The sequence below is a fragment of the Saimiri boliviensis genome, chromosome 12, assembly GCF_048565385.1.
Source record: "Saimiri boliviensis isolate mSaiBol1 chromosome 12, mSaiBol1.pri, whole genome shotgun sequence".
In the NCBI taxonomy this organism is placed as follows: Eukaryota; Metazoa; Chordata; class Mammalia; order Primates; family Cebidae; genus Saimiri; species Saimiri boliviensis.
Window position 1 is genome coordinate 8,257,553 of NC_133460.1, and position 26,194 is coordinate 8,283,746.

Here is a 26,194-nt window from a genome sequence, read left to right on the forward strand (position 1 = left end):
AAAAAAAAAAAAAAACAAGGGAATGGCCCTTGGCTACAGTGACCTGAACAAATGGGTCCTTTCCAGAGTCCCAGGAAATAGGCGCAGAAAGAATGCTTAGGCTGTATCTTGGTGCGCCACAGCTCCCCTGGCTTGTCCAACTAGCATCTTAGGAGAGAGGCAGCAGCTCAGCAGGGCCAAGTGTTGTACCTCTGGACAGGGCCTCTGCCACAGATGAAGCCTTGCTCATTTTTCATCCTCCCTCCACTGCTTGCTTAGGAAAAGAATGGCTCGGCCTCTGGGGTTTGAAATGAACTGATTAGGCCACAGAGCCTTCAAACAGGTGGCTGGCTGCCCAACTGGCCTGGTCTGACCTGACAGACTGGGTCTGCTGTGGATTGTGTCTGATGCCAAGTCTTTTCATTCATTTTTTATTTTTTGGAGAGACAGGGTGTTGCTACGTTGCCCAGGCTCTTCTTGAACTCAGCCTCAAGCAATTCTCCTGCCTCAGCCTCCCAAAGTGCTGGGATTATGGGCATGAGCCACTGTGCTGGCCTTTTTTATCTTTTTAGAGACAGGGTCCCTTGCTGTTGCCCAGGCTGGATTGCAGTGGCATGATCACAGCTCAATATACCCTTGAACTCCTAGGCTAATTTTTATATTTTTTTTGTAGAGATGGAGACTTTCTGTGTTGTCCAGGCTGATCTCAAACTTCCAGCCTTGAGCGAGCCTGCTATCTTGGCTCTCAAAGTGCTGGGATTTCAGGCATGAGCCACCATCCCTGGCCCTGACACTGTGTCTTGGGGGACTCTGAGGCAGCACAGACTCCCCAGTTTTGTAGCCTTGCCAATCCCTGTTACCTCACACTCAGCCCAACACACCCCTTTATGTCTGCAGCTGTAGTTAGCAAGCCCTGCTTTAGGTGTCTTGAGTCTCTGGTGTCTGGAACTAAGTGGCCTGGGTGTTTCTGGGCAGGAGTGTGGGCGCCGCCTTGAGAGGGAGCAGGGCATGGGTCACGGTCATTCCTCCTGGTGAAGACTCTGCTCTGGTCCCCCACCCCACGGGGATGCCCCGAGCCTACCTCCACGCAGAGTGGCGATGACTCCCGGTGTTTTGTGTTGCAGGTTTGGCGTGAGCGAGCTTGTTCACCTGTGTGAACAGGTGCCTGTTGCCACAGATTCAGAGGGCAAACCGTGGGAGGAGAAGGAAGCCGAGAATTGCAAAAGCAGGGCGGAGAATTTCCAGGAACTCTTGAGGTCAATGTGGGCAGATGAAGAGGAGGAAGTGGAGACTTTGTTGAAATCCAAGGGCCGTGAAGAAGATCAAGAAAAAGTGAATGAAGAAGAAATGGAAGAAATTTATGAATTTGCAGCTACTCAGCGAAAGTTGCTCCAGGAGGAAAGGGCATCGGGTACCGGCGAGGACGCTGACTGGCTGGAGGGGGACAGTCCGGTCTCTGGGCAGCTCCTTGCAAGTGTCCAGGTGCAAGAACAGCGGGACAAGGTAGAGGAGGTGGAGTCATTGGGGCTGGGAGGAGATGAGGCCACCACCACCTGGGAGAAGGTGGGACAGTGCACCGTCTCACTGCCCCAGGGCCAGTGCTCAGGGACACTGGGACTGGAGGCCCCTGAACAGGAGGCGCCGGAGGCGGCGCCTGGCCATTCCAGCTGCTCCAGCCCTTCCGGGGGCTGCCGGGCAGAGAGAAAAGAAAGCTCCCTTCCACGCTCAGATGATGCCAAGGATTACGAACAACTCTTCTCTTCAACTCAGGGAGAGTTCTCAGAGCCGTCACAAATAACCAGTGAGCCCAAGGAACAGGATGGCGCTGTCAGGGAAAGGGGGCTGGAGGTTTCTCATCGCCTGGCTCCCTGGCAGGCATCTCCGCCGCACCCATGCTGCTTCCTACTGGGGCCTCCCCAGGGCGGGAGTCCCTGCCAGTCTCACCACCCTCATCATACGAGCGGGTCGGCCCTGTCGACACCCCGGTCCCGCAGCAGAACATCCCAGGTGGGGTCCCCAACCTCGCCGTCTCCAGCTGTGCCATCAAAGCAGAAAAGGGAGAGGAGTGTCCTCACACTGTCTAACGAGCCAGGCCAGAAAGGCAAAGAGTGTCAGTCCATGCTGGAGCGCAGAGATAAGGGGGTCCTGATGTCCCCAGAAAAATCTCTGTCCATTGACCTAACCCAGTCAAATCCTGACCATTCAAGTTGCAGATCTCAGAAATCTTCATCCCAACTGAACAAAGAAGATGAGGTCATCCTCTTACTGGACTCAGATGAGGAGCTGGAGCTGGAAAAATCCAAAAAGAAGTCCATTTTTAGTGATCCCCTGGAAAAAAAGAAAGCTCTAGAAATTAGCCCCAGATCCTGTGAGCTGTTCTCCATCATTGACGTTGATGCGGATCAGGAACCTTCCCAGAGCCCACTGGGAAGGGAAGCCTCACTGCAGCCGGAGGACAAGGCAGGGCTGCCAGAGAATCGGGGCTCTTGGGGCAGCAGAGGGGCTCCCTGGCTGTTCTGTGACCGTGAGAGCAGCCCCGAAGAGGGCAGCACCACAGACACCTCTTGGCTGGTGCCCGCCACCCCACTGGCAGGCAGAAGCCGAGACTGTTCTTCCCAGACCCAAATCAGCAGCCTCAGGAGTGGGCCGGCCGTGGAGGCGGTGACTCAGCACATGCCCAGGCCCTCGGTAGGAAACAGGGAAGGGAACAAAGTCGCTCAAAAGCTTTCGGTCATCAGGCCCCAGACACCGTCCTCATGCTGCACTCCTGTCTCTCCAGGAACTTCCGATGGCAGAAGGCAAGGCCACAGAAGTCCTTCCTGTCCCCACCCCAAGGGCCACCTGCACTCCTCTCCGCTGGCTCCACATCCCATCTCAGGGGGCCACACCCACTTCAGCAGGCGGTTCCTGAAACACTCGCCACCTGGGCCAAGCTTTCTGAATCAGACTACAGTGACTGAAGTCGTGGAACTCGGGGACAGTGACGATGAGCAGGAGGTGGCCTCCTATCAGGCCAACAGTAGCCCCCCACTGCACAGTGACCCCCCAGTTCCAATTGACAATGGCTGCTGGCACATGGAGCCCCTCTCGCCAATTCCCATTGACCACTGGAACCTGGAGCGGACCGGCCCCCTGAGCACCAGCAGCCCCAGCCTCAAGATGGAGGCGGCCACTGACAGCTATGACTGCTGCTCCCCGGGACTCCTGGATACCACCCCCATCCGAGGAAGCGGCACTGCCCAGCGGAAATCGAAAGAGAAGTCCTCGGGTGCGGGCTCCCTGGGGAACAGCAGGCTGAGCGTTCTGAATTCGGCTCTGTGGGATGATTGGGACGGGGAAGAGCAGAGGCCTCCAGAGACCCCTCCTCCCACCCAGATGCTAAGCACCAGTGGAGCTCAGAAGCCCAAAGGGTTAGAGACGCCCAGTAAGTAGGTGGGAGAGCTGGGGAGGGGGACTGTCTTTCTGACTCTTTTACACTAAGTGGGTGTGGAGATCGGTCATGCGACCCAGGGGCAGGTGGTGCTGAATGCCTGCTGACCTGAGGCACGACACTTCTGCTGCCTTCCAGACTCCCCTCCACCTACTAAGCCAGTAAGTCAGGGGTACCCAAACTTGCCTGGAACTAGTGCTTACCTGGGCATGTGTTAAAAATCCACCTCTGTGGACCCCTCTCCAGAACACGGAGCCAGCACCTCCAAAGGCTGACACTCGTTCAACAAGTATCGGCGTGCCTTAAGATTGGGCCAGGGTGGTTCTTTAAAATGTTAACTGTAGAATGGCTGCAGGACCCAGCAATTCCACTTTTGCCTGTGTATCCAAAAGAATTAAAAACAGGGAGTCAGACACACGTTCATAGCAGCACTATTCACAGTCGCCAAAAGGTGGAAGCAACCCAAATGCCCGTCAGCAGGTGAATGGGGAAACCAAACGTGGTCCATCTAGAAAATGGAACAGTGTTCAGCCACAAAGGAGTGAGGCACTGACACGCCACAGCGTGGACACCCCGGGAAACACGCTGCCAGGTGAGAGAAGCCAGACATGAACGTCATGTACTGTCTGCGTTCATGGATAGGAAGTGTTTAGAATAGGCAAATCCAGAGAGACAGAATGCAGGTTAGTGGTTGCCCTGGGTTGGAGGGAGGGGGAATGATAGCTTATGGGGTACAGGGTTTCCTTTTGGGGTGCTGAAAATGTTTTGGAAATAGAGATGATGGTTGCACAATACTGTGAATACTTACTGCCACTGAATTGTTCCCTTTACGATTTATGTGAATTTCACCTCAATTAAGAAAAGAAACAGGCGGGGCAAGCGTGAAAGGCTGTGAGGCCCGTTCTTCCTGGTCCCCCCAGGTGCAGGGATGCCACCTTCCTGCTCATTTCAGTCCCAGGGGAGAGTCAGAGCCCCAGGTGTCGGCCCCTCCCCTTGGTGCTACTACCCGAAATCCAGACTACTGAGGCCACTGACAGTGCCCCCTGCCCTCAGGGGCTTCAGAAGCACCTGGATAGCTTCTTTTTGTTTTGTTTTGTTTTTGTTTTTTGTTTTTTGGATAGCTTCTTATGGCATACCTGGCCCAACCTGCCCCAAAGGGTGACCAGTAATTTGCATTTCTAACCAGTTCCCAGGGAGTGCTATGAGAACAGCTGGAGGAGGCTGGAGAGCAGATCTGAGGTGGGCTTTAGGATGTTGTTGTGGCCACAGGAAGAATCTGCCTTTCTCAGGAGACGTTTGCGCTCAAAGGGCTCCATGGTGATAAAATGGTCATGAAAGAGAGAAGAACCCAAAGTCCCTCTGTTCCTCATGTGTCACCAGGCTGGAGTGCAACCTCCACCTCCCGGTTCAGGAGATTCTCCTGCCTCAGCCTCTCAAGTAGCTGAGACTACAGGCACCAGCCACTATGCCCAGCTAAGTTTTTATTTTTAGTAGAGACAGGGTTTCACCATGTTGGTCAGGCTGGTCTTCAGCTCCTGACCTCAGATGATCAACCCACCTCGGCCTCCCAAAGTGCTGGGATTACAGGCATGTGCCACCTTGCATCGCCTATTATTTTTTAAAGTAATAGCTTTATTTAGATATAATTTACATACCATAAAATCTACCCTTTTGGGGCAGGTGCAGTGGCTCACGCTGGTAATCCCAGCACTTTGGGAGGCCAAGGTGGGCAGATCACAAAAGTCAGGAATTCGAAACCATGCTGGCTAACATGATGAAACCCTGTCTCTACGAAAATTATAAAAAAATTAGCCAAGTGTGGTGGCATGTGCCTTTAGTCCCAGCTACTCAGGAGGCTAAGGCAGGAGAATGGCTTGAACTGGGGAGGCAGAGGTTGCAGTGAGCTCAGATTGCATCACTGCACGCACTCCAGGCTGAGCGACAGAGCGAGACTCCGTCTCAAAAGAAAAAGAAAAAAAACTACCCTTCTAAAATGGACAGTTCAGTGGTTGTTAGTCCATTCACAGTGTTATACCATTGCCACCACTCTAATTCCAGAACATTCTCATCATCTCAACAATAAATCCCAAACCCTTGAGCGGACTCTCCCCTTCCCCCAGGCCTGGCAACCAAGAATCTACCTTCTGTCTGTATAGATTTGCCTGTCCTGGACATGTCACATAAACCAAGCCATATATTTCTATATGTGGCCTTTTGTGTCTGGCTTCTTTCAGTTAGCATACAGTTTTCAAGATTCATACAAGTAGCATAGATCAGTATTTATTCCTTTTTATTCTGTTTTGGTTTTTTTGTTTTTGTTTTTTTAAGACAGTCTTGCTCTGTTGCCCAAGCTAGAGTGCAATGGCACAATCTCGCCTCACTGCAACCTCCACCCTCCTGGTTCAAGTAATTCTCCCTCCTCAGCCTCCCGAGTAGGTGGGATTACAGGCACCTGCCACCTGCAATTTGTTTTGTATTTGTAGAGACAAGGTTTCATCATGTTGACCAGGCTGATCTCAAACTCCTGACCTCAAGTGATCCACCCACCTCGGTCTCCCAAAGTGATGGGATTACAGGCCTGAGCCACTGCACCCGGCCAGTTTTTGAGTCAGCGTTCTTGCTCTGTTACCCAGCCTGGAGTGCAGTGGCAGAATCACAGCTCACTGCAGCCTCGACTGCCCATGCTCAAGTGATCCTCCCAACTCAACCTCCTGAGTAGCTGGGACTACAGGCAGGTGCCACCATGCCTGGCTTTTTTTTTTTTTTTTTTTTTGTAGAGACAGGGTCTTGCTCTGTTGCCCTGGCTCTGGGCATACATTCCTTTCTATGTCTGACTAATACCCCACTGATGGCATGCCAGTTTTGCTTATCCATTCATCCATTATGAACATGTGGGTTGTTTTTACTTTTTGGTTGTTAATAACGCTACTTAGAAACATTCACATGCAAGGTTTTGTGTAGACGTTAAATTTTCATTCTTCTTGGTTCTATACTTAGCAGTGGAATTGCTGGGTCATATGGCAACTGTGTGTAGCATTTTGAGGAACTGCTAGACTATTTCCCAAAGTGACTGCACTGTTTTATATCTCTACCAACACTTTTTATTCTTTTTTGTTGTTGTAGTTGTGTTTGTTTTGAGACAAGGTCTTGCTCCACTGCCCAGGCCAGAGTGCAGTGGTGTGTTCATGGCTTGCTGCAGCCTCAACCTTCCTGGCTGAGGTGATCTTCCCACCTCAGCCTCCTGAGTAGCTGGAACTACAGGCTTGGGCCACCACACCCAGCTAACTGTTTTTGTATTTTTTTTTTTTTTTGTAGAGATGGGGTTTTGCCATGTTGCCCAAGCGCTCTGTGTTTTTGTTATGGCCGTCTTAGCGGGCGTGCAGTGGTATCTCATTGTGGTTTTGACTTGAATTTCCCTGATGACTAATGATGTTGGGCAGCTTTTTACGTGGTTATTGGCCATTCTGTACATTTTCTTTGGAGAATGTATGTTCACATTGTTTGCCCATTTTTTTAATTGGGTGTTTTTTTCGTTATTACATTGTAAATAACTGGTTTTTTAAAATTGGTGAATTATTTTTAAAAAACAAAATTGATATCTAGGCCTTTTTTTTTCTTTCTTTCTTTGTTCTTTTTTTTTTTTTTTTTTTTTGAGACAGAGTTTTGCTCTTGTTACCCAGGCTGGAGTGCAATGGCGCGATCTCGGCTCACCGCAACCTCTGCCTCCTGGGCTCAGGCAATTCTCCTGCCTCAGCCTCCTAAGTAGCTGGGATTACAGGCACGTGCCACCACACCCAGCTAGTTTTTTGTTTTTTTTTTTTTTTTTTTTTTTTTTTGAGACGGAGTTTCGCTCGTTACCCAGGCTGGAGTGCAATGGCGCGATCTCGGCTCACCGCAACCTCCGCCTCCTGGATTCAGGCAATTCTCCTGCCTCAGCCTCCTGAGTAGCTGGGATTACAGGCACGCGCCACCATGCCCAGCTAATTTTTTGTATTTTTAGTAGAGACGGGGTTTCACCATGTTGACCAGGTTGGTCTCGATCTCTCGACCTTGTGATCCACCCGCCTCGGCCTCCCAAAGTGCTGGGATTACAGGCTTGAGCCACCACGCCCGGCTGTTATTTGTATTTTTAGTAGAGACGGGGTTTCACCATGTTGACCAGGATGGTCTTGATCTCTCGACCTCATGATCCACCCGCCTCAGCCTCCCAAAGTGCTGGGATTACAGGCTTGAGTCACCGCGCCCGGCCTTCTTTGTTCTTTTTTTGAGATGGAGTCTGCTCTCTTGCCCAGGCTGGAGCAATCTCAGCTCACTGCAACCTCAACCTCCCAGGTAGCTGAGATTACAGGCGCAAGCCTCCACGCCCAGTTAATTTTTATATTTTCACTAGAAACAGGGTTCCACCATCTTGGCCAGGCTGGTCTGGAACTCCTGACCTCATGATCTGCCCGCCTCGGCCTCCTAAAGTGCTAGGATTACAGGCGTGAACCACTGCACCCAGCCAAGCCTGTTTGAAGAGTATCAGTGTGGCCCACTGTCTCAGTTGTCACTGTGGGTCAGACATTTTTAAGTTTGCATGCGTAAGATACAGTCACGTGCTGTGCTGTTGGGTTGAGTAGCCCCAGGAGCCCTTTTCAGCCGGCATCTGTGTTATACAAGGTGTGGCCCTCAGTGCATGTCCCCAGTGCTGTCAACAGGAAGTCTGGCTCCAGACAGGGAAGGGGTGGCCGTTGTTGCTTTCATGGAGCAAAAGTGATGCTTGGGTTATCTTCAAGTGCAGTATTCCTCTTGGTGACACTACTGGGATCACACGTGGGAAATCCACATCCCTCATGCTAAAATGTGTGCTTTTTTTCTCTTACCCAGAAGGTGCTAAGCGGAAGAAGAATTTGCCCCCCAAAGTGCCCATCACTCCAATGCCACAGTATTCCATTATGGAGACCCCGGTGCTGAAGAAGGAACTGGATAGGTTGGTGGTCTTCCAGGCTTGCCCACAGTGGGCTTTTCCCCCCCACAAGTAACCAGGTTTCACAGGCCTGGGGGTAGAAGGGTCCCCTGTGTGGTCCCTTGGGGTTTGGTGGATGCAGCTGGCCCAGGCTTGGGAGGAAGGGTCTGCAGTCTGCTCCGTGGAGAGCATACGTGACCGCTGGGTGCCGGGGTGAGCTGCCAGTCCTCTCTGTGCACCCTTCCGAGGGAGCCAACACAGACTCCGGCATGTCACCCGTGGGCAGCAGGTCCCCATGTTCCTTGTAGATAGAAGTGGCCCCTAGCCAGAGCAGTCTGAGTGAGGCGGCCTGATTTTTTTTAAAAGAACATTGAACTCTCACATCCACATGACGGTGCTCTTCTGCTCAGGCACCCGGGGAGGCTGCTACTGCCACCATCCCTCAGAGCTGGGAGCAGTGTATCTTTTGTCTATTTTTTATTTTATTTTTGGAGACGGAGTCTCACTCTGTTGCCCACGCTGAAGTACGTGATCTTGGCTCACTGTAGCCTCAACCTCCCGGGCTTAAGCAATCCTTCTACCTCAGCCTCCTAGTAGCTATGACTATAGGCGACACCACCACACCTGGCTAATTTTTGTAGTTTTTGTAGAGACAGAGTCTTGCTATGTTGCCCAGACTGGCCTTGAAGTCCTGGACTCAAGTGATCCTCCTGCCTTGGCCTCACAAACTGCTGGGATTGTAGGCATGAGCCATCATGCCCGGCTGGCACGTTTCATTTGGAATCATCAGAGTAAGCTTAGTTGGAGACACTAACCTCAGATGCTCACAGAAGTCAGGCATCTGTGGTTTGTCACACAAGCCATTCGCTGAATGCATTGGGCATCATTCTTTGCTACGGTGGACAACAGTGTGGAGCATGGGCCAGCCCTGTGGGTAGGTTCTGAGGTCTACCTCTCTCTCCATCAGGTTTGGAGTCCGCCCTCTGCCTAAACGCCAGATGGTTCTGAAGCTGAAGGAGATATTCCAGTACACGCACCAGACCCTGGACTCAGACTCGGAGGATGAGAGCCAGTTGTCACAGGTGCTGCCGCAGGCGCCTCACTGCCAGACCCTCGCCTCCCAGACCTGCAAGCCTTCAAGGGCAGCAGTCCATGCACAGCAGGAGGCCACCACAGGACCCGAGGCCCATAGGCCCAAGGGACCTGCTAAGACCAAGGGCCCCCGACAGCAAAAGAAGCATCCTGAAAGCATCACACCCCTGAGTAGGTCACCTGCCAAAGAGGCACCTCCAGGCCTCGATGATGACGCTCAGCTCCCAGCCTCCCAGGAATCCGTGGCCACCTCTGTGGATGGCAGTGACAGCTCTTTGAGCTCACAGAGGTAATTGGATGGGCACGATGGGGTCAGTGGCCTCATGTATTCTCTGGCCCGTGGGTCTGAGGGTTGGCACAAGTGAGGCCTAATGGCCAATCTTCAAGCACCTCTATCACCTTCTGGGTGTGACCTATGGGAAAGCCAGGTGGGTTTAGAGGGCTGGTTCTCTGACTCCCACCCCTGCGCAGGCCTCCTGGTTCCTGCCCTGCATGCTGGATATTTCTGGCTGGGCGAGATCCCGCTGGAGCAGCCTGCAGGGATCTCTCAGGCCCATCCTGCCATCCTGGGGGTCATCTGTGCTACAGGCCAGGCTCCATGGGAGCCATAGAAACACCCGCCTTCCTTTAAAGAAGCTCCTGGTCTGAGGGACTGGAGAAAAAGGGGTTGCAAAATGTCCGGGTCTGGCTCTTTTCAGTTCTTCCTCCTGTGAGTTTGGAGCGGCATTTGAGTCTGCAGGTGAAGAGGAGGAGGCCGAGGACGAGGTCAGTGCCTCGCAGGCAGCTGTGCAGGTGGCGGACATGGACGAGGCTCTGAGATGCTACATCCGCTCCAAGCCGGCCCTATACCAGAAGGTGCTGCTGTACCAGCCCTTTGAGCTGGGGGAGCTGAAGGCCGAGCTGAAGCAGAATGGCCTCCGTGTGTCCTCGGGCAGGCTGCTGGACTTCCTGGACACCCACTGTATCACCTTCACCACCGCCGCCGCCCGCAGGGAGAAGCTCCAGGGCAGGAGGCGGCAGCCTCGGGGCAAGAAGAAGGCAGAGCGGAACTGACGGGCTGTCTCCAGCCCCACCCCGCCATCAGCAGCCCCCACCTTTGCCATCTTCGGGGAGGACCTGGGATACCCAGTGTGGGTCAGGCCTCCACAGGCATTTCTGGGTGCACTGTGACAATGACCACAGCCCGATCCAGGGCTTCCTCCTCGGCTCTCTCTGGTTTCCAGGGTGGCATTTGGAGCGTGTCATCCATTGAACTTAGACTTGAGCCCCTTCCTCTGTCTGTGCCCACAGTGTGTCTCCCTTTTTAAATTTTTTTTTTTGGGAGATAGAGTCTCATTCTGTCACCCAGGCTGGAGGACAGTGTCCCGGTCTCGGCTTACCATACCCTCCACCTCCCGGGTTCAAGCCATTCTCTTGTCTTAGCCTCCCGGGGTAGTCGGGACTGCAGGCACATGCCACCATGCCTGGGTAATAACTTTGTATTTTAGTAGAGACAAGGTTTCACCGTGTTGCCCAGGTTGGTTGCGAACTCCTGACCTCAGGCAATCCAACCGCCTTAGTTTCCCAAAATGCGTGAGCCACCTCACTCGGCCCAGTGTGTCTCCCTTTAATCCAGAGGGGCAGTGGGCCATCACCAGCAGGCCAGGGCAAGGCCTATTCTGCCACATCTGCCACCCTCTGAGCCCACCAGTCCTGGGCACAGCTGCCCCACACATCTGTCCTGAGATGGACATCAGGTCCAGCCTGCCTTAGTGGCCCAGGCCAGTCCTCCTCACCACTCAGGCCAACCCCAGCCACCGCCAGCCTGAGACCAGGTGTCCTCAGGCTCCCCCCACTGCCATGGCCCAGGTGCAACTCTCCTGGCCCAGCCGGGCTGCCTGGACACTTGCCATTGTCACCAGCAGTCTCCAAACTGGACAGTGCACAAGGGCCCAGAACAACTCTGATGTCCCCAAAACAAGCATCTTCACTAGCGGGTTCCACCCATTTGGGTTAAAGCTGCCTCCAACTCAGGAGGAGTGTGGAGGAAGGCGAGGGCCAGGAAAGGAAACCTCGGTTCTCCATCCTTGTGAATGTCCTCGTCTGTTTCAAATGCAGTGCAGTCAGTTTTATATGATGTGCAATAAACAAAAATGGCTTTATTAAAACCTCCTGGCTGCCACACTCCAGGAAGATCACAAGGGAAACAGGAGCTGGAGATGCCGCGGCCCCTTGGCCCCCGGCCCTGCACCTGCTCTTTGTGTCGGGGTAACCTGGGCCTGCTGTCTCCTCATTTCAGTTCCTAGACCAGAGACGAGTTCACACACCTGCATCCAACTGAGCCCTGGCCGGGTGCCAAGCTCCAGTCCCTGCTCCTTGAAGGAGGCGCAAGCACCTCCAGCAGCTGCCTCAACAGAGGGTCGCTACTAAAGCAGATTCAGATCCCCGCCGCGCCCACCTCACCCCACCCCGTAACTCACCGAGTCAGCATCTGACTTTACCAGTGCGTCCCGTCTAGTGGAGGAGACAGACGCTGGCCTATCCCCACGTGGTGGGGGGTCAGGCTCCTGAGGCCTGAAGGGCCGTGTCGGGACAGCCTCTCGGAAGAGAGGTTTGTGAGCTGCGTCTTCTGGGCACACAGCATTTAGGGAGTGAAATGTGGTTTCAGGCACTCATGCTGTGTCCTGGCACGTGACCCCGTGGGCAGGCTCAGGCCTCGCAGCTTACGGAGCCCAGGGCAGACAATTTGAGGGCCTGAGATCAGCTGTGATCAATCTGAGGCTGGCCTTTGGCCTGCTTTGGAAGGCATCATGCGCTGCTGCCTTGGTGGGCTGACCCCCTCCCTGGTGTTCGGGAAGTGGCAGGGAGTGGGGAAGGTGGGGGACTCGGGGCCCCTGTCTGGCCTCACAGGGTTTGTGGTTTGGATGCATTCGTTGTGTCCCATGACTTAAGAGTTCAGAACTTCAAGGCTGGTGGAGGCTGGCTGGGGGAGGAGTTCCAAGTAGTTAACAGGTTGGCCTAGGAGCCCTGAGTGCAGTGTGAGCCCAAGGCTAGGGGAAGCATGGCCTGGGGACTGGATCTGAGCCTCACCGTGACCTTGGATCCAGTCGGGGCTGCTGGATGCTCTCTGGGCGGACAGGGGCCAGCGCTGTGCAGAGGCTCAGTTTATGCAGTGCCGCCGGCCAGGGGACCGGGTCCTGGCCTTGAACCTGTACAATGCAGCATGTCCTTGTCCTGAAACAAGCTGTGAAGCAGCTGATTCCTCCAGAGGGAAAGAGGTTGAAGGAGCCACCATGGGAACCTACAGAGGCATGGTGGCATGTGGGAGTAGATGGTCCTGCCACAGAGATGAGGCTGACCCAGGCAGCACAAAACTAGGTCCAGCTGACAGACGGAAAAGGAAAACGCCTTCTCACAGCACCTGCAGTGAAGCTGGCGGGCAGTGGGGCCTCCTTGTGGACAAGGCAGGAGGGAGTCCCTTCCAGGAGTGACTGAGAAGGAAGCTGGCAGGCCGGGCGTGGTGGCTCCCACATGTAATTCCAGTGCCTTGGGAGGTCAAAGCGGGAGGATCACTTGAGCCCAGGAGCTTGAGACCAGCCTGAGTAACATAGACCAAGTCTCTATTTTGAAAACATTTAAAAAGAAAATTTCTAAAGGGTGGCGGGGGAAGCTAGCAGCAGAACTCACTGGGTAACCCAACTAGATCAGAAAACGGTGGGGGGCGGGGGGGGATGTCCATGCCTCGCTGTAATGTGACTGGGCCTCCAGGCCTGCCTCACTTTTGGTGGCCCCAACTTGGCATGGCTTGGGCATGGTCCTTCAAGGCAGTCACAGGGGAGCCACAGCCCAGCCTGGGCCCAGGCGAGGGGGCTCACAGAGAAAGAGCCTGCAAGCGGGGCCTTGAGCTGTTGCTGAGTTAGGAAGTTGCTGCCTGCCCAGCTGACCCCAGCTCTGGGTGGACAGAAAGCCCCTGAGTGAGAACAGCTAGGGAGCCCCCATCACACCCCCGGCCCAGGAGCCAGGAGGACAGCCCACCTGGTTCTCAGCAGAGCCGGCAGAGTGGGGAACAGGACCAGCCTTTCAATGGACTGATGGACATTCCTGTGAGAGGGAGGAACCCCAGCTGGGCCGGGCTGGGCTGCTCCCCGAGATCCCATGGAGGAGGCTGTGTCCTCTCGGGCTCTGCATCCATCCCCCGTGAGCCATGGAGGGAGGCAGAGCGAGCTTCTGGCCTCTTTCATGTGAGATACTCACCGGGCCCCTGCGGTTTCCAACATCCTGTGAGCGGCCTGGTTTCAGGCGCCTTTGCTGCTCCCCACAGCTGAGGCGGCAGCCACTGGGTCTGCACCCTGCTTGCCTGGAGCCTCAGGTAGGCTTCTTGAGGGCCATCGTGTCCTCCTAGCATCCAGCAGCTTCCTGGGTGCTCAGAGCACTGCTGGGAGGGAGGGAGGGAGGGATGAAGGGAGGGCAAAGGTAAGACAGGCAGGTAGGGGACTGTGCAGGAGCACCTCTGATCTGCTGCCTCAGCTCCCTCCCCTCCATCACCTACACAGGCTCTCGGGAACCAGCTAACCCTCCCACCTCCCCAATCCACGAGCTGCTCTATGGGCCCAGACCCACTACTCTCCTGCTCTACAACCATCGCTGGCTCCCATTTGCTTACTGAGGAAAATTCAGACCCCAAGAACCTTGTCCCCTGGCTCCCATCTTATCACCTGCTTCCCTCAGTGGCCCCATGTTAAGTTGCTTGCTCCCTGTCCCTGGCAGATGTCCCATACTTCTTTACTGTAATTTTTCTCATGTGGCCTGCTCTGGGCCATGTCCTTCCTCCTCATGCCTTTCCCTGTCAGGGGAGGCCACCCGCTGAGGTTCCCCTCCAGGGGCCAAGTGTGATCTCCGCTGTGGATGGCTACATTCTGTTGTTTCCTCTTAGGGTATGGGTGGACTGGCCTCTGGGGAGCTCTTGGCTCACAGGAAGATGTTATGGGGCACAGCTGGGTCAGAGGTGCCTACTTGGTGACAAGAAAAGGAAAGCAGGAGATGTTCGAAGAGGCGGCACAGTGGCTCACACCTGTAATCCCCTGGTTTTGGGAGGCCAAGGCAGGAGGATCACTTGATCCCCAGGAGAGGTGGAGGCTGCAGTGAGCCGAGATCACACCACCACACTCCAGTCTGGGCGACAGGGCAAGATCCTGTCTCAAAAAATAAATAGGCTGGGCAAGGTGGCTCATGTAATCTCCACACTTTGGGAGGGCAAGGTGGGTGGATCACCTGAGGTCAGGAGTTCAACAACAGCCTGGCCAACATGGTGAAGCCACTTCTCTACTAAAAATACAAAAATCAGCTGGGCATGGTGGTGTAGGCCGGTAATCCCAGCTACTTGGGAGGCTGAGGCAGGAGGATCTCTTGAACCGGGAAGGGGAGGTTGCAGTGAGCTGAGATTGCACCACTGCACTCCAGCCTGGGCAACAGAGCAAGACTCGGTCATAAATAAATAAATAATAAGTAAATGAATGCACAAATAAATAGAAGGGGAGTGCCACAGGGGTGGCCTGGGGGTGGGAGGGTGCAGTCCAGTCCTGCTGGGATCACCCTCTAGTTGCGTGACCTCGGGCTGCTCTCTTGGTTTCTTGGTCACCCGCCTGAAAACAAGCATCTATCGATGGCGAGGCAGCTTCCTTTTTGGCGGGATGGAAGTGATGTGTCAACAGCCTTGGCGCCGGCCACTTTATCCTGAGCATGGCACCTGCAGGGACACTTGGTAGCAGACTCATGACCCCCAGCATCGCCCTTGCACTTGACTTACATGGGGGCGGCGGCTCCTCGATGTGTCTGCGAGGCTGTTGGCTGTTGAAATCAGACAGGAAGGAAGGCTGAGGTGGAGCCCAGCACAGGAAGAGGTGAGGACCCGCAGGGGCAGCCGGTGGGCTCAGCTGGGACGGCAAAGAAGGTCCGGGCTGCACTGTTCTTGGCCCCTGCACAGCCGGTGGGTCGGTTAGTTGGTGTGGTAAGCGCCCCGATCCCTAGTCCTGAGGACTCAGGCTGGCACAGGGATTCCCAGGACATCTACCACCGCCCAGCTGGAGCAGGGCTGAGCCCACGAGCACAGAGATGAAACCCCCAGGGTCCCCAGTCTTGGTGTCCCTGGAGCAGCATCGAGGCCCGGAAGGTAAGCTGGGACCAAGTGCCCTCAGTGCAGAGCAGAGGAGGGAGAAGGGATGCTGGCAGAAAGGACAGTGGCCTTAAGGCCTGAGCCACTCTGGGAGGGGGACTGAAGAGACACCACAAGACTCCAAGAAGGTGCCTCCTGGGGCAGGACTGGCTCATGCTGTAGAAAAAACAGATGTGGCCGGACTCGATGTGAATCCTAGCACTTTGGGAGGCTGAGGTGGGCAGATCAGTTGTCAGCAGCTCGAGACCTGACTGGCCAACATGGTGAAACTCTGTCTCTACTTTAAAAAGAAAAAAATACCCTGGCGTGGTAGCTGACACCTGTAATCCCAGCTACTTGGAGGCTGAGGCAGGAGAATCACTTGAACCTGGGAGGCAGAGGTTGCAGTGAGCTGAGATCGCGCCAATGCACTCCAGCCTGGGTGACAGAGCGAGACTCCGTCTCAAAAGAAAAAAAAAAAAAAAAGAAAAAGAAAAAACAGATGTGACCTGGGAACCTTTCCTGGCACTGGGACCCGCCCCCACCCCCGTCATGGGAGGCTACTTCTCTGGGCTTCAGCTCCCCACCTGTAGATGAAGGTGACAACACAGGACTTGCCCCAAGGATTATGAGGGGCAGGGAGGGTGCAGGCACTGCCCCCAGGTCAGTGGGCAGCCCCAGGGCCTCTCCCTGCCACAGCCTCGAGTGAGATAAGGCTCAAGAGAGAAGGCAACCACAGAGGCCTTCTCAGAAGGGGCATCACTGCCCTGGGCGTTGGCTGCAAGGTTCTCCCCTGTGGCCAGGCTCCAGGGGCCCTGGTGTCCTTTCTGGTCCCCTCCCTGGAGGTGCTCCTCAGCCTGGGGCTCACTCTTGGCCATCACAGGCTGCAGGTTGTAACCCCCTTCTGTCCGAGGGTGCTGGGCTTCCCAAGGCTGGGCTTGTCCACCCCTTGGACTCCAGGGGTCCACATAGTGGAGCAGGGTGGGGCCCCGAGTTGCAGCCACCACTTCCTTCTTCCTTCTGGAAGGCTTTTGAGCTCAGGTGATGATGCTGGGGCCGCCACGAGAGGACCAAGTCCTGAATTCTGAGGTCCTGGGAGGGGGCAGGGGCAGGCTGAAGGGAGAAGGAAGCATCCAAGCAGCCGTGGCAGGAAATACAGGCAGCCCAGGCAGGCAGCCAGCACTGGGAGGCCCCACCTGGGTGCCAAATGGCAGTGAAGGGCCCATCAGATCCCGCAAGGACTGAGGCCCCAGCGGGGAGGCAAAGACCATGTGGGCAGGCAACGGGCAGAGGTGGCGAGTCCGTCGGGGCTCAGGCTTCTCAGAAATGAGGCAGCAGCCCAGTTGCTGAGCCTGAGGGACTGGGCCTGAGCCCACACCACACCAGGAAGGTCTCAGGTCCACCTTCGCCCACAGACAAAGCTCTAGGGGTGAACCCTGGTGCTACCTGGGAGACTCTGGGGAGGAGGGAGCAGTGCCACCTACTCGTCCCTCTAGCCTTGCCCTGCTGCCCGTGGCAGCTCAGACTGGCTGTGGAGTAATCTCTTGCCTTCAGATTCCCCACAGCAACCCAAGGCCTCCATGTCCTCAGTCTCCCTGTCTTTCAGCTACGCTTGCAGGGGCTGCCTGACCGTCCATAGTGGCAGGAACCCAACCTCAGTCTGCTGAGAGGTCTGTGGAAGGCTCCAGCCTGCCAGCGGGATGCAGGGGCTGCGTGCCGGGCCTGGCAGCAGTGGCAGCCAGGTAGCTGGCCCTCAGCCTCTGGGGCTGCCCTGGGAGGTGCTGGCAATGTGGGGTTGGTTCACCCTGCACCCCCTCCTCTGCCCTTCTTGCAGAAAGTGTCCAAGGGTGAAAGCCAGGTTTCGTCCGAGTGGGGCCTGAGCAGGGGTGCCAGATCAGACACAGGACACTCTGTCAAATCTGAATTTCAGATAATCCACTCCTTTGGTATACGTATGTCTCCAGGCTGGGCGCGGTGGCTCACGCCTGTGTTTGGGAGGCTGAGGTGGGCAGATCACGAGATCAAGAGTTCGAGACCAGACTGACCAACATGGCAAAACCCCGTCTCTACTAAAAACACAAAAATTAGCCGGACAGGGTGGCTCGCACCTTTCATCCCAGCTACTTGGGAAGCTGAGGTGGAAGAATCGCTTGAACCCAGGAGGGGGAGGTTGCAGTGAGCCGAGATTGCGCCACTAGTCTCCAGCCTGGGTGACAGAGTGAGACTCCATCTCAAAAAACAAAATTATGTCTCCAGCAGTATGACATGAGCTATGTTTATACTAAAAATTATGAATCGAGTCATTTATCTGAAATTTAACTATCTGTGGATATCTTTTTTTTTTTTTTTTTTTTTTTTTTGAGAAAGAGTGTCTCATTCTGCTGCCCAGGCTGGAGTGCAGTGGCATGATCTAGACTCACTGCAGCCTCCACCCTCTGAGTTCAAGTGCTTCTCCTGCTTCAGCCTCCCAAGTAGCTGGGACTACAGGTGTCCGCCACCACATCCAGCTAATTTTTGTATTTTCAGTAGAGACGGGGTTTCACCATGTTGGCCAGGCTGGTTTTGAACTAGTGATCATGTGATCCGCCCACCTCAGCCTCCCAAAGTGCTGGGATTACAAGTAGGAGCCACTGTGCCTGCTTTGTCTTGTAATTTAATTCGCTGCATCTGGCAACCTTGGACCCAATGTGGTGGGGCCAAAAAGATGAGTGTCTGATCAGGACGGAGTGCTGATCCTCAACACTGAGACACTAATAAGGCCCCTCCACTCCAGCCCTGCCTTCCCAGGCACACGTGAGTCCTGCCTCACCCTGACCCCTCACTCCTGCCAGCACTGTCCCTCCCTCATTGCTCCCCCACCTCTGCTCAGGTCTCACGGTTCTCAACTCTGGTTAGAATCACCTGAGGAGCTTAAACTAGATCCACATGGGGACCATGCCAGACCAAATCTCTGGGTGGTCACGCCAAGCACTGGTTTCTTAAAAACCATGTTCCATAAGGCCGGGTGTGGTGGCTCACACCTGCAATCCCAGCACTTTGGGAGGTCAGGAGTTCAAGACTAGCCTGGACAACATGGTGAAACCCTGTCTGCACAAAAATACAAAAATTACCTGGACATGATGGTGGGTGCCTATCGTCCCAGCTACTCAGGAGCCTCAGGCGGGAGAATCGCTTGAACCCGGGAGGCAGAGGTTGCAGTGAGCCTAGATGGCGCCACTACACTCCAGCCTGGGCAACAGAGTGAGACTCGGTCTCAAATTAATTAATTAATTAATTTTCAAAAACGGGTATGGTGGCTCACACCTGTAATACCAGCACTTCGGGAGGCTGAGGCGGGCAGATCAAGAGGTCAGGAATGGCCAACATAGTGAAACCCGATCTTTACTAAAATACAAACATTAGCCAGGTGTGGTGGTAGGTGCCTATAATCCCAGCTACTTAGGAGGCTGAGGCAGGGGAGTCGCTTGAACCCAGGAGGCAGAGGTGGCAGTGAGCCGAGATCGCGCCACTGCACTCCAGCCTGGCGACAGAGCGAGACTCTGGCTCATAAATAAATAAATAAATAAGATAAAATGGTTACAATGGGCCAAGCCTGGTGGTCCTCACCTGTAGTCCCAGCTACTCACGAGGCTGACACAGGAGAATAGCTTGAGCCTAGGAAGTCGAGGCTGCAGTGAGCCAAGATTTTACCACTGCATGCCAGCTTAGGCCACAAACCAAGACCCTATCTTTATTTTTCAAAGAAAATTATTTTTGAAATGGTTAAAATGGTAAATTTTGTGTTATGCGTGTTTTACAAATAAACAAATAAGACTCCAGATGAGTCCTCGTCAGATCTGAGAGGCCCTGAGCTGGGACTTCTTCCACAGGGTCCTCTCATCCTCCCAGCCACCCCCACCCCCGGCAGGACAGCTGGTCACCTGGTGGGTACACCTGGACATCCAGCAACAGAAGGCTGTGTCTACCTGGGCCACACCCTAATGTCACACAGTGGAGAGAAGGACAGAAGCCCTATGTCCTGGCCTCTGGCATATCAGGCAGACAGCAGTGCTGCTTCATTTGGGCTGACACACCTTTGAATGTTTAGATAGTTGCAAACTTTTCTTTTTTTTTGAGACAGGATCTCACTCTGTTGCCCAGACTGGAGTAGAGTGGTGAGATCTCAGCTCACTGCAGCCTTGACGGCCTGGGTGTTAAGGAATCTTCCCACCTCAGCTTCCTGAGTAGCTGGGATTACAGGCACATGCCACCGAGCTCGGCTAATTTATTTTTTGTACTTTTTATAGAGACAGGGTTTTGCCATGTTGCTCAGGCTGGTCTCGAACTCCTGGTCAAGCGATCCACCCACCTTGGCCTCGCAAAGTGCTGAGATCACAGGCGTGAGCCACAGTGCCTGGCCCTATCCCTACGTTCAGTGGTTTTAATTTCCCTCAGTAATATTTTATAGTTTTCAGTATAGAGGTCTTGCAAACTTTGGCTAGATTTATTCCTAGATATTTGATTTTTATGATATTTAACTTTTTTATTTTTATTTTTTACAGACAGGGTCTCACTCTATTGCCCAGGCTGGAGTACAGTGGCTTGAGCATGGCTCACTGCAGCCTCAGCCTCCTGGGCTCAAGCAGTCCTCTCACCTCAGTCTCCCAAGTAGCTGGGACTACAGGTACACTCCACCACACCCAGCTAATTTTTGTATTTTTTTGTAGAGACGGGGGTCTCCCTATGTTGCCCAGGCTGGTCTCAAACTCGGGCTCAAGTGATCCTCCCTCCTCAGCCTCCCAAAGTGCTAGATTAAAGGCATGAGCCACCACATCCAGCCTTGCATCTTGATATTTTTCCACATTAAAAATACATCATAGATACTGTGTGATTCTTTTTACATGAGATTCTAGAAAAGGCAAAACTAATTTACAGTGAAAAGAGTAGGGCAATGGCCTAGGGCCAGAGGGGTGTGGTCAGGATAGACTGTAAGGGGCAGAAGGGAACATTTTATTGGAGAAAGAAAGAAATGTTGAATATTTTGATTGTGATAGTTATACATGTATATAAATTTGTCAAAAATCACCTAACTGTACAGTTAAAATGAGTATATTTTATTGTATATAAATCATGCCTCAACAAAAGTGATTAAAACCTTTATTATATATATATATTTTTTTTTGAGAGGGAGTTTCAAAATATATATATATATATATATATATATATATATTTTTTGTTGTTGTTGTTTTTTTGAGACGGAGTTTTGCTCTTGTTACCCAGGCTGGAGTGCAATGGCACGATCTTGGCTCACCCCGCAACCTCCGTCTCCTGGGTTCAGGCAATTCTCCTGTCTCAGCCTCCTGAGTAGCTGGGATTACAGGCACGCGCCACCATGCCCAGCTAATTTTTTGTATTTTTAGTAGAGACGGGGTTTCACCTTGTTGACCAGGATGGTCTTGATCTCTTGACCTCGTGATCCACCCGCCTCGGCCTCCCAAAGTGCTGGGATTACAGGCTTGAGCCACCGCGCCCGGCCAAACCTTTATAATATTAAGACAAAAATACACTGGAGACATTTTTCCAGTTTGACGTGTAATTTGACCGTTTTTTTTTTTTTTTTTTGAGACAGGGTCTCACTCTATTGCCTAGGCTGGAGTGCAGTGGTGTGATCTTGGCTTACTCCAACCGCCACCACCTGGGCTGAAGAGATTCTCGTGCCTCAGCCTCCCAGGTAGCTGCGACTACAGGCGTGCCAGCTAATTTTTTGTATTTTTAGTAGAGATAGGGTTTCGCCATGTTGCCGAGGCTGGTCTTGAACTGCTGAGCTCAGGCAACCTGCATACCTTGGCCTCCCAAAGCACTAGGATTACAGGCGTGAGTCACCATGCCTGGCCGGTTTTTAAAAAATGATTACACAGTATCATTTTGTAATGATACATACAGTATACATACAGTAGTATGATTACATACTGTATAAGTAGATCATAATTTACCGATTACCTTTGATAGACATTTAGTTTTTTTCCCATCAATTTCTGGTTCCCATGATTATGCTTATCTTTGTTATAAAGAAATAAGTGTACTTGTCCACATATTTCTCTTTTTTTTATTGGGGGAGTGGGGGTTGGAGTCTCTCTCTGTTACCCAGGCTGGAGCACAATGGCATGATTTTGGTTCACTGCAAACTCCGCCTCCCAGGTTTAAGCGATTCTCCCACCTCAGCCTCCCAAGTAGCTGGGATTACAGGTGCACACAGCCACACCCAGCTAATTTTTGTATTTTTAGTAGACACAGGGTTTCACTATGTTGGCCAGGCTGGTCTCAAACTCCTGACCTCAGCTGATTTGCCTGCCTCTGCCTCCCAAAGTGCTAGGATTACAGGTGTGAGTCACCACACCCAGTCCACATATTTCTTTAGGATACATTCCCAGAAGTGGGATTTCTAAGACAAAAGATATTTAATGACAACAGATAATGGCAAATTATAACCCAGAATTGTTACACTAATTTATACTTCCACCAACTATGTATTAAGATTCCCATTACAGGGCGGGCACAGTGGCTCATGCCTATAATTCCAGCACTTTGGGAGGCCGAGGTGGGAAATTACTGACCCCAGAAGTTGGAGACCAGCCTAGGCAACAATGGCAAGACCCTGTCTCTACAAAAAGTACAAAAATTAGCTGGGTGTGGTAGCATGCGCCAGTAGTCCCGGCTAGTCCTAGCTACTTGGGAGGATCACTTTAGCCCAGGGAGGTTGAGGCTACAGTGAACCATGATCGTGCCACTGCACTCCATCCTGGGTGACAGAGTGAAACCCTGTTAAAAAAAAAAAAAAAAAAAAAAAAGATTCCCACTACCTCCTCATTCTCACCAATGCAGTCTGTTATGTTCTTACAATATTCACCAATGAGACATATGAAAAATGATAGCTTATTCTTTTTTTCTTGATCCTTAGTGAGATTGAGCATCTTTTCAATATCTTGGTCATTTATACTACTATGAATTATCTGTGTCCTTTTTGCTATTTCATTTGGGGTTCATAATTCCATTTGGTTACTTATTGATTTATAACAGTTCTTTATGTATTAAGGATATTCATACTTTTTCATGTATGTTACAAACGTTGCCTCCTGGTTTATGGTTTTTCTTTCAACTTTATGCCATCTATTATTACTTATATTTTAATTATTTAATATCAAACTAAATATTTTTTTTTTCAATTAAGGCAAATTTACTAGTCTCTCCTTTTATGAATTCTGCTCGTTTTTTTTTTTTAGCCAGGGTCTTGCTCTGTCACTCAAGCTGGAGTGCAGTGGCACAATCATAGCTCACTGCAGCCTCAGCCTCCTGGGCTCAAGGGGTCCTCCTACCTCAGCCTCCCCATAGCTAGGGCATAGGTGCCCACCACCAGCCCAACTATTTTTTTTTTTTTTTTGTAGAGATATTGTGTCACTATGTTGCCCAGGCTGAAATTTCTGACTTGTACGTATCACTGTAAAAAGCCTTCTGTACCCAAATAACATTTTTAAGTATTCTCTCATATTGTCTTATTGCACTTTTATGGTTTTGTGTTTACAATTTTAACTCCTTAGTCCACCTGAAAATAAATTTTGTGTTTGATGTGAAATACAGCTGGAAAATATTTTTCATAGGCTGATCGATTGCCCCAATGTCATTTTTACTGATTTGAAATGCTATTTTTGTCACATTACCAAACTCCTTAATATGTTGATAATATAAATATCTATTTGTTTCTAGCCTCTATATCCTCTTCTATTGACTTACGTATCTATTCTTGTGCTAGTTCATGGTGTCTTTTACATACATGGAATATATACATCTTCTATTTATAATATAAATGGAAGACTGTATTCTAGAATGCAAGGTTGGTTCAATATCAGAAAATCCTTTAGTGTAGCTCACAGATTCTTTTTTTTTTTTTTTTTTTTTTTTTGAGACGGAATTTCGCCCTTGTTACCCAGGCTGGAGTGCAATGGCGCGATCTCGGCTCACCGCAACCTCCGCCTCCTGGGCTCAGGCAATTCTCCTGCCTCAGCCTCCTGAGTAGCTGGGATTACAGGCACGCGCCACCACACCCAGCTAGTTTTTTTGTATTTTTAGTAGAGACGGGGTTTCACCATGTTGACCAGGATGGTCTCGATCTCTTGACCTCATGATCCACCCGCCTCGGCCTCCCAAAGTGCTGGGATTACAGGCTTGAGCCACCGCGCCCGGCTGTGTAGCTCACAGATTCTAGGAAAGATCTGATATCCATTTTCATGTCACTGCCTCCAGTGCCTCCCCACCACACTTAGAACAAATCCAAACTCCTTACAACAACAGTGACTGGCTCTCCCAGCCCCAAGGGGGTGGTTCCACTTGCTCCAGCAGCATTTCCTCTTAAGTACTTGCTGTTTCCTTGGCCTGAAATGCCCTTCCCCTAGCTCTCTGCATGACTCTTTCTCACCCTCTCTGCTCCTAGGTTGCTTTTTCTCAGAGGCTTCTCACAGCAGCCTTCCCCAGCTGCCAATTACAGCCTCTGCTCCCCCTCCCCCTAAAATGCCAGCCCTCTTTGTCACTCACAGTTTATTCCACTCACAGCACTGATCACCAGCAGAAACTGCCTTGCTTATTGACTTGTTTTGCTTTTCATTGTCATCATCCTTTACCTGTCAAACCTCAGGACAAGAACTTGATCTAACTTGGTTGCCTTCACAATCCCAGGGCCTAGAACATACAACAGGCCCTCCATAAATATTTACCGGTTAAATAAATGAAGGGAAATAAGTCACATGCTTATATCGATATATGCTAAAAAGTAATACAGATATTCCTAATTTTTTAAAAATGTGGCCAGGCATGGCGGCTCATGCCTGTAACTTTGGGAAGTCAAGGTGGGTGGATCACTTGATGTCAGGAGTTTGAGACTCTGTCTCAAAAAAAAAAAAAAAAAAAAAAAAAGAACTACCGTAAGAGGCAGTAGATTATACAGCACAAGCACGGGTGTCAGTGAGGACTTGGTTTCTACCCCAACTCCTACTTCCCAGCTGTGTATCCGTGAACAAGTCACCTCTCTAAGCCTCAATGTCCTCATCTGTAAAATGGGAGAAATAATGGTATTGAGAGTTATGAGAAATAAATATTGGAAATATAGTGCTTAACAGAATATCCAGAACACAGTATGCCTTCAGTAACTATTACATAATAGCATTTGAATGGTAATAGAACACAAGGAATCTTCCTCTATCAGAGAAGACAGCAAACCAGAAATCTGTCACAGAAATCACGCCTAACAGTTTGGGCAAGAACCACTCCTGGTCTATTCTGGAGTAAAATAATAACGCCTTCAACAACTGCACTGCTCCAGGGAAGGGGTAGGCCTGGCCAATGTGGTAAAACTGAAGAGATAGTTTTTGGGCTGGGCGCAGTAACTCATACCTAAAATCCTAGCACTTTGGGAGGCCAAAATGGGTGGATCACTTGAGGTCAGGAGAGTTCAAGACCAGCCTGGCCAACAAGGTAAAACTCTGTCTCTACTAAAAATATAAAAATTACCCAGGTATGGTGGTTCATGCCTGTAATCCCAGCTATTGGGGAGGCTGAGGCAGGAGAATCACTTGAAAATGGGAGGTAGAGGCTACAGTGAGATCGTGCCTCTGCACTCCAGCCTGGGTAACAGAGTGAGACTTTACCTCAAAAAAAAAAAAACAAAAAAACAAAAAAAACAGAGTTTTAATTTTCAGAAATGAAGAAATAAAAACTATTCTTGCTGAAGTAACTTGTTTTTTTGTTGTTTGTTTGTTTGTTTTTTGAGATGGAGTCTTGCTCTGTTGCCCAGGCTGGAGTGCAGTGGTGTGATCCTGACTCACCGAAACCTCCTCTTAAGTGATTCTCCTGCCTCAACTTCCCCAGTAGCTGGGATTACAGGCACACACCACCATACCCAGCTAACTTTTGCATTTTTAGTAGAGATGGGGTTTACTCCTACCTTAAGTGATCTGCCTGCCTTGGCCTCCCAAAGTTCTGGGATTACAGACATGAGCCACTGTGCCCAGCCGTGCTGAAGTAATTTGAAAATCTGAAGAAAATTAGCTGGAAAATGAAGAGCACCAACATGAATATTTAATATGTTGATGAGACATGAGAGAAATTAAACAAAAATCCCAATCATCTTTTATATCAACAATATTCATCATACAACAAAAACTATTTTAGGCTGGGCACAGTGGCTCACACCTGTAATACCAGCACTTTGGGAGGTCAAGAGATCAAGACCATCCTGGCCAACATGCTGAAACCCCATCTCTACTAAAAATAGAACAATTAGCCGGGAGTGGTGGCAAGTGCCTGTATTCCCAGCTACTCTGGAGGCTGAGGCAGAAGAATCAATTGAATCCAGGAGGCAGAGGTTGCAGTGAGTCAAGATCACACCATTGCACTCCAGTCTAGGTGACAGAGTGAAACTCCTTCTCAAAAAAAAAAAAAAAAAAAAATTATTTCAGCAAGAATAATTTTTCTCTTCACCTCTGAAAACTCTCTCTTTTTTTTTTTTTTTTTTTTTTTTTTTTTTTTTTTTTTTGAGATGGAGTCTCACTCTGTCACCCAGGCCGAAGCGCAGTGGCACGATCTCACTGTA

The 26,194-nt window shown here is 51.4% G+C and overlaps 2 protein-coding genes and 1 long non-coding RNA gene across 26 annotated transcripts in view; 2 read left to right on the plus strand and 1 right to left on the minus strand.

Moving 5' to 3' along the window:
* SLX4 (SLX4 structure-specific endonuclease subunit) overlaps nt 1-11,593 on the plus strand; it is a 29,511-nt gene extending 17,918 nt beyond the window's left edge. For both annotated transcript variants that reach the window (XM_074381663.1, XM_003928469.4), the window contains exons 11-14: nt 1,104-3,403; nt 8,276-8,378; nt 9,322-9,735; nt 10,145-11,593. In XM_074381663.1, the coding sequence (XP_074237764.1) occupies nt 1,104-3,403; nt 8,276-8,378; nt 9,322-9,735; nt 10,145-10,499 (3,172 nt within the window). In that variant the 3' untranslated portion in view covers nt 10,500-11,593. The remainder of the gene's footprint in view (nt 1-1,103; nt 3,404-8,275; nt 8,379-9,321; nt 9,736-10,144) is intronic.
* LOC104651487 (uncharacterized) overlaps nt 1-26,194 on the minus strand; it is a 72,916-nt gene that overhangs the window by 19,531 nt on the left and 27,191 nt on the right. For 8 of the 12 annotated variants that reach the window (XR_012512696.1, XR_012512691.1, XR_012512690.1 and 5 more), the window contains 3 exons: nt 15,232-15,400; nt 3,613-13,857; nt 1,061-2,268 (listed from right to left, as the gene is read on the minus strand). This is a non-coding gene — a long non-coding RNA (uncharacterized LOC104651487). Of the gene's footprint in view, nt 1-1,060; nt 2,269-3,612; nt 13,861-15,231; nt 15,401-26,194 lie in introns of all 12 variants that reach the window. The other 4 variants (XR_012512687.1, XR_012512685.1, XR_012512688.1 and 1 more) reach the window with 4 other exon arrangements.
* Nucleotides 15,376-26,194, plus strand: part of NLRC3 (NLR family CARD domain containing 3) — a 38,423-nt gene continuing 27,604 nt past the window's right edge. For 11 of the 12 annotated variants that reach the window (XM_074381673.1, XM_074381672.1, XM_074381664.1 and 8 more), the window contains exon 1: nt 15,376-15,594. The gene's annotated coding sequence lies outside the window, so the exon portion shown is untranslated. Of the gene's footprint in view, nt 17,319-26,194 lie in introns of all 12 variants that reach the window. The other variant, XM_074381665.1, reaches the window with a different exon arrangement.